At 35.6% G+C, this 7,777-nt stretch overlaps 1 protein-coding gene across 2 annotated transcripts; it reads left to right on the top strand.

Moving 5' to 3' along the window:
- Positions 1-2,185: 2,185 nt before the first annotated feature.
- Positions 2,186-6,998, top strand: LOC125871422 (probable linoleate 9S-lipoxygenase 5). 2 transcript variants are annotated; one of them, XM_049552001.1, is made up of 10 exons: positions 2,186-2,419; positions 2,550-2,786; positions 3,276-3,565; positions 4,002-4,242; positions 4,393-4,728; positions 4,830-4,915; positions 4,999-5,106; positions 5,243-5,547; positions 5,637-5,900; positions 5,983-6,998. In XM_049552001.1, exons 2-10 carry the CDS (start codon positions 2,552-2,554, stop codon positions 6,749-6,751), a joined length of 2,634 nt encoding a protein of 877 aa, XP_049407958.1. In that variant the 5' UTR covers positions 2,186-2,419; positions 2,550-2,551; the 3' UTR covers positions 6,752-6,998. The 2 variants fall into 2 exon arrangements, with proteins under 2 accessions (XP_049407958.1, XP_049407956.1); XM_049551999.1 differs by having other exon boundaries at positions 2,186-2,424.
- The last annotated feature ends 779 nt before the right edge of the window (positions 6,999-7,777 follow it).

The following is a 7,777-nucleotide window of genomic DNA, read 5'->3' as shown; positions in this document are numbered from 1 at the left end:
ATCCTTTTTAGAGAAAAATGAGAATATATCTCAATAAGAAAGTGTTATCATTGATTACGAAATATTTACATTCAATCATCAATATGTCACAATAACATATCAATGAACCTTTATTTTTAATCGTTTGCCATTATCAAAATTATGAAAATTTATTCACCCATTGTTAATATTGAGTAGCAATTGTTTGTTACAATTCCTATGCAAAAATAGTAACAAACATTTGTCTAATAATTAGCCTTTAGTCCTCTTTATTTCCCTTTAATCTAATAGTCTATGCAAAATTAGTAATAGACCTTTGTCTTATAATTAGCCTTTAAATTTCCTTATTTACCTTTAATCTAATAGTTAGTGCTTGCCATTCTTAAGAGAATAATAATAAATATCAAGATAATTTTTTCTGATTTCTATTAAAATAAGTTTTTGTTAGTTTAACGATAGTGTCTTTAACACACCTTAAATTTTTCAGAATTCTATATTGTACGTGGTCATGATCAACATTTTCAGTAGATTTCTAACAATTCTATGGCCAAATGCCTATTATTGAGCACATGATATGACTTGTCAATATTTAAATAGGAATCCATTAGTACAATACTAATTCTACAACTTTTAAAATTAAGAACCTAATTAAAAGTTATTTCTTTGTTTCTTTATATTAGGGCGACTTCTTTATTTAGTATTAATTACTATCATAGTTATTCACTTATTCTTAGCTTTTGGCTTAGGATAAGGATAACTAAAGCAATACTTCAGAATTAGTGAAATCCTTAAGTTTTTGAACTCCAAGTTAATATTATACGATAATAAATGATTAATTGTCAATTTTTTTTTATATAATTGTTTAGTGTATAAGCTAGCAAAAAATACTGAATTCTCATAAACCTTAATTAATGCCCCTAACTTGATCAATTTAAGTTCTTTAGGGTCACTAATTTGCAATATAAATGTTATATATATATATATATATATATATATATTTCCTAGCGGGCATTCTTTTTTATACCCAAACCAAAGTACATGAACAAATATACGCTTGAGAGAATTTCATCAAAGTAAGCAAATATATATCATGAGGGCACATGATATTACCAAATAATAACACGTTGGGTAACTTTAATCACTCTATCTTTTTTTGTCAATCCCAAAAAGTAACATGTTTTTATATTAAATAATTATTTAACTTTAAAATATTATTTTATTTTTAATAAAATGACTTATAATGATACAAATATCTATTACTTATTTTAAGCCTCAAATCTCAAAATTCTTTTCTTTCTTCTTAAATTCGATTCTTTATTAAACTTATGCGGTTCAACACTTACCACGTAGATTTGGAAAGAAAAATTTGTTGAAGGGTAGTTTTAATATTCCCAAAGAATAATCCACATTTTCCAATGAGCCAACACCACGTGGCACGTGCACCTTTCTTTTAAGTCTAAAAAGAACAAAATTCTTTTTTTTTTCCCTTGTTTTTGAGTATTCCATATCCTTATTGAAGTCGGACTAAATGAAGCTTGTGGCGGAAATTCTCGTAGTGAGAATAAAATACTTCCTAACAAAGATACTTTAAAACTTAAATTTAAATTCGAAATCGAAACATCAAATCAAAATGAAAAAATACTTACTACTCTGCCATAACCGCCCAACAAAATTCCTTAGTCCACCTCTGCGGGGAACTCTTTTACTTCGCCGGTAAATCAAGAATCCAACTTTTCTTCCGGTCAACTATCATTTTTATATCTATCTTTAAGAAATTTCCTCCCCAGCGCTCGATTGATGACATTCCCTTTCTTGACAGCTGCTTGTTTCACATAAAGGTTAGCAAAATGTCTGCTTTACCCACGTACCCCCCCCCCCCCCCCCCACCCTAAAACAGAGTATCCACTATATGGGATTTGTTCACTCCTTTAACGACCTAACCTGTGACCTTTTCTGAGACATTGAAATGGAGTAGGGTGGTGGGGTGGTTTGAGGTGGGGGTGGGGGGGGGGGAGAGGGACCCAAGTGGGTAGTGCCCTTCTACTTTTCTTGAAAAAAAGTGGGCCTATAGGTCAAGTTGTAAAGTTTCTGCTGATAAGTGAGTGAATCAGAAGTGGGAAACAATGAGAACACAAAGGCAATTTAGTTTTTAGTTCAACATTATTGAATGAAAAAGGTATGTCAAAATCTTATTTGTGAGATTAACATGATAATATTTTAATCAAAAATGCCAGATGGGATTTGCCTATATGGAATATGTTCTTTAAACTTTTGTTTTAGTAATAAAGATTGAAACTTTATACCCCAATAGTTCCATGTGTGATTAGTATAAGAAGTGTACAAGTTGGAGGTAGATGACTACCAAATTCTTGGTCAAGAAGTTGTGAACATATACATATTGTCAAGAAGTCTAATATTGCTACAGTTACTCTAGTTGGAAGTAAGGTGATACCTTGCTTTATAAATACTCATATTTATATTCATCTCTTCATTTAAACTCAAAAAAAATAAAGATTTTCTACTGACTTTCAAATTTTGCTTAATGGGTTTTTTTTCACCATGTTATAGAGAGATGTTGGAGAAATGGCTTGGAGTGGTTTGTGGCAAGAACAATATTGATACTATAGATGAGAATAACTGCAACAATATTCATATCAATGGAAAAAAGGTTAGAGGGACAGTTGTGTTGATGAAGAAGAATGTCTTGGACTTGACGGATGTTGGTGCTTCTCTTCTCGATCGATTTCATGAAGTCATTGGCAAAGGTGTTTCTTTGCAGCTCATCAGTGCAGACCATGCAGAATCTGGTATAGCCTTTTAACCCCTTCGCTGAAAAATTACGTGTGAATGTTATTTTTTATGTATATAGTAGACGTTGAACCTCTTGGCTTTTCGTGTGTTTACTTCCTTAAACTTGAGTAAAGATAATTCAAGTTATAAGTTGATCCTAGTCCAATTTTTGAGTGTGTCTGACCTGTTGTTTTCCTGATCTTTCCTCCCAATTTTATTGTTGTTGAATTGTGTAACTATCTCATTTAAAACTTGAACTACTAGAGAGGGTACACTATTTATTTATGCCTACAACATGCCCTTTCACATGCGATTCTTTTTCTTAGATCAAGTACATGAAAATATTATTTTGTTTTGGATGATCGCAAGACTTGAAAAAAAGGATTGCTTGATATCACACTAATGTCATGTTGAATGGTAGAAGGATGTACAAGAAAAAAAAAAAAGGAAGTTTGTTTGTTTAATACAAACACCTTTAAGCATACTGCTATGTTTAATTTTTGTAGGAAATGGATGTACAGGGAAGTTGGGAAAACCAGCATTCCTGGAAAAATGGATTTCCACATTGACGTCAATATCAGCGGGAGATGCTACATTTAATGTGACATTTGACTGGGATGAGTCCATGGGAGTGCCTGGAGCTTTCATAATCAAGAATAACCACCACAGCCAGTTTTACCTTAGGACAGTCGTTTTAGAAGATGTTCCTGGACATGGTGAACTTCATTTTGTGTGTAATTCATGGGTGTATCCAGCACACCGCTACAAATATGACCGCGTGTTTTTTGCAAACAAGGTATCTCTAGCATTAAACTAGAAATACTAGTGGCCAGTTAAATAAAAAAAAGTAACCTAGTTAGCAATTGAAAATCAGAAGCAGCATTGAGGTTCATACCTCACTGTTGGACTTATGTTTGTTAGCAACAACCAGATATACTGATAAAACTTCGTGATATTTACATGTATAATTTGTTGGGGCGTTCTCTTTGGGTCCTCTTTTAGAGCCTAAAAGGTTAATTATTTGTTCTAAATAGACAGAAGTTATGAAAATTCCTTAACAAACTATATAATGATAAATGAACAGCCATTTCTAAGCTTTGATAGGAAAGCTACATATTGACATCTAGAAACTTGGGAGTTTTTCTTGAAATGATAAACAAACAACTGTAATACAGTTGATAGGTTCACAATATGATAACATATGCTGAAATCAAAATTTTCTGGTTTTCCAGACATACCTGCCTAGCAACACACCGGAGCCCCTCAGACCATACAGGGAACAAGAGCTTCTTAGTCTTCGTGGAAGTGGTTCAGGCAAGCTCAAGGAGTGGGACAGAGTGTATGATTATGCATTCTACAATGATCTTGGATTTCCAGATAAGGGGCCAGACTATGTTCGACCTGTGCTTGGTGGGTCGAAGGAATATCCATATCCTCGTAGAGGCAGGACAAGCCGTCGAGCAACTAAAACAGGTTAGATCACATATAAAATTGAAGTCATCATATTACAAGGTTATGACTTATGATTTGCATTGCTGTAGAAACTTTATTAGAATGAAATGAATTCAAGACCAATGAAGTACTATGGATAATAAGCAGCTGTTATTCCTATTGGCTTTGCAGATCCTATGTCAGAGAGCCGGTTGCCACCTTTAGGTTTGGACATTTATGTTCCACGAGATGAGCGTTTCACTCCTGTGAAGCTTTCAGATTTCCTTGCATATGCTGTTAAATCTTTGGGTCAGGTCCTCGTTCCTGAGATTGTTGCTTTATTTGACAAAACTATCAACGAGTTTGATAGCTTTGAAGACGTACTCAAGCTTTATGAAGGTGGGATTAAGCTGCCTGACCATCATTTAAAAAAACTCAGGCAATGCATCCCATGGGAGATGCTCAAAGAACTAGTCCGCTCCGATGGTGAACCATTTCTCAAATTTCCGATGCCTGATGTAATTAAAGGTACCAAAGGGCTCTCAAGCTTAATAGATACTTCCTGAGATGTTAGATCTTGCATCATAAATTGATAACTAATTGTAAGCATCTTTTTAAAATTACTGCAGTTGATAGGTCTGCCTGGAGGACAGATGAAGAGTTTGGACGGGAAATGCTAGCTGGAGTCAACCCTGTTATCATTCGACGTCTTCAGGTAACAAACAAGATTTTCTGTACTAGTTGGGTTTAATGATTTTTGCTCTCATGCATGTTTCTAACCCATTAAATGCTTATCAGAAGTTTCCCCCAGCTAGCAAGTTGGATCCTGAAGTATATGGTAATCAGACCAGTTCAATCAAAAGGGAGCACATAGAGAAAAACATGGATGGACTAACTGTAGATGAAGTAAATTCCTGACCTATTTTCCTCTTGTCCTTAAATATACCGAAGAAGCCTTGGGAAAATATGACTAAGGCTTTCTTTATTTCCTAAAACAACTTGACTTTTGTCTAAGAATGATTATCTAAACTTGTGGGTGCAGGCTATTGAGTGTAATAGGCTGTTCATTTTAGACCATCATGATGCATTGTTGCCTTACCTAAGACGGATTAATACAACAAAAACGAAGACTTATGCCAGTCGGACTCTCCTTTTTCTTCAAGATAATGGAACGTTGAGGCCACTTGCAATTGAGTTGAGCTTACCTCATCCACAAGGAGATAAACATGGTGCCACCAGCCTTGTATTTACACCAGCCAACGAGGGTGTTGAAGGCACTGTCTGGCAGCTGGCCAAAGCTTATGCCGCTGTAAATGATTCTGGCTATCATCAGCTTATCAGTCATTGGTAAACTTCTTAGAAAAGTAGATGCAATGATGTAAATATTTCGTGTATTCCAATTAAGTTTAGTTCATTAACATCAACTCAACTTGCAGGTTAAATACTCATGCAACAATAGAGCCATTTGTGATTGCTACAAATAGACATTTGAGCGTACTTCATCCAATATTCAAGCTTTTACAACCTCATTTCCGTGATACCATGTATATAAATGCTTTGGCTCGGCAGATACTCATCAATGCAGGTGGAATACTTGAGCTGACAGTTTTTCCAGGGAAATATGCCATGGAAATGTCATCTATTGTCTATAAAAACTGGGTGTTCACCGAGCAAGGACTTCCTGCTGATCTTCTTAAGAGGTTTGTCCAAAGCTTCGATTTATAAACTCCATCGCAGTATCAATCTTATCCAAAATCTAACACCCCACTTTCTTTATCGCAGAGGAGTAGCAGTGCCAGACTCGAGCCAGCCCTATGGCCTTAAACTTCTAATTGAGGATTATCCTTTTGCTGTAGATGGGCTTGAGGTTTGGGCAGCAATCGAAGCCTGGGTTGACGACTACTGTTCATTCTATTACTCAACAGATGACATGATCTGTGATGACACTGAACTCCAGTCATGGTGGATGGAAGTTCGCAATGAAGGTCACGGTGACTTGAAAGATGAACCATGGTGGCCTCAAATGCAGACACGAGCTGAACTCATCGAAGCATGCACAATTATCATATGGGTGGCTTCTGCTCTTCATGCAGCTGTCAACTTCGGGCAGTATCCTTATGCTGGTTACCTCCCAAATCGCCCAACAGTAAGCCGTCGCTTCATGCCTGAGCCAGGCACCCCTGAGTATGCTGAACTTGAATCTAATCCTGACGTTGCCTACCTAAAGACAATCACAGCCCAGTTCCAAACTCTGCTAGGTGTTTCATTAATAGAAATATTGTCACGACATGCTTCAGACGAGATATATCTGGGACAGAGAGAAAATCCAGAGTGGACTTCAGATGTTGAACCACGAGAGTCATTTCAAAGATTCCACGACAGATTAGTAGACGTTGAGAACAGAATAGTGGAAAGGAACAATGACAGCAGATGGAAGAATCGCAACGGACCAGTTAAGGTGCCATATATGTTGCTATACCCTAATGCCTCAGGTGACAACAGTGAAAGTGGACTTACTGGTAAAGGAATTCCCAATAGTGTCTCAATTTGACGTTTTCTACAGCACGAATATAATAGCCTTATTGGCAACATATAGTGTGTATATCCATACTTTTATGTTAATATTTGTTTAGCCAAATTCCATCATTGTTATGTGTGTTTCTGCTTGGATTAAAGGAGGTGGAGTTCAATGGCTTCATGACTGAGCCCAAGAAGGGAAAATGCAGTACTGCATCCTTGTATCTGTCTAAACACATCACATCAGTATTAGCTTTTTCCTATTTTTTCTGTAACTATAACTGATTTAATGGTTTCTGCATAATGATCCTATATATGGAATGCAGCTACAAGCACATAAGCTAAATCTGGTATTGGTTGATAATATTGCGCATTAACGAGTTAAAATGGATTGAAAATAGTTGTTCTTCAATGAACAGATCCATTAAGATCAATGAAGACTCGAAGAAGAACTCACAGATTCTGTAAAGCTAATGAGACTCTTGATACCCCTGTTGCTTTTTAAAAGATGGTATGGCAAAGAGATTGAAAGTATTGATTGAAATTGTCTCTCATTAATTTTATCAGGCATTGGAGAGTTTTATATATGTTTGTGATCATGTGAGAGTAACATGAAGGAGAATCTTTGAGCAACAGTAAAGTTATCTGCGTACAGACTTATCGCTTACAGGTCATGTCTTCGAACTATAAAATCAACCACTGCCTACATAACATCCCCAATCCCCATACAGTGCAGCCCACCTAGATAATACCCCTTTGGGATGCAGCCCTTTCTTCGAGATATTTTACACATCAAGCTGCCTTTTTTATTTGTGGTATTAACATATAGTACTAATTTGAGTTCAAATGAATTCGGTACCAGTACAATCGTGCATTTATGTCTCAACAATTTCATATAACATATATATATATATATATATAGATATTATATCAACAAGAGAAGTCTAAAAATTATTATAATAATTAAAAAACAGCTCAAAGCGCATATAATATTTGTCAAAGAGAATATTATGAATATAAAGTGTAAGGACGCAGTCCGAATGTCCGACAGTCACCTCAC

The sequence above is a fragment of the Solanum stenotomum genome, chromosome 7 (genome assembly GCF_019186545.1).
Source record: "Solanum stenotomum isolate F172 chromosome 7, ASM1918654v1, whole genome shotgun sequence".
Taxonomy (NCBI): domain Eukaryota; kingdom Viridiplantae; phylum Streptophyta; class Magnoliopsida; order Solanales; family Solanaceae; genus Solanum; species Solanum stenotomum.
Note: the sequence above shows the minus strand (reverse complement) of the source record. Positions and strands in the feature narration are given on the sequence as shown.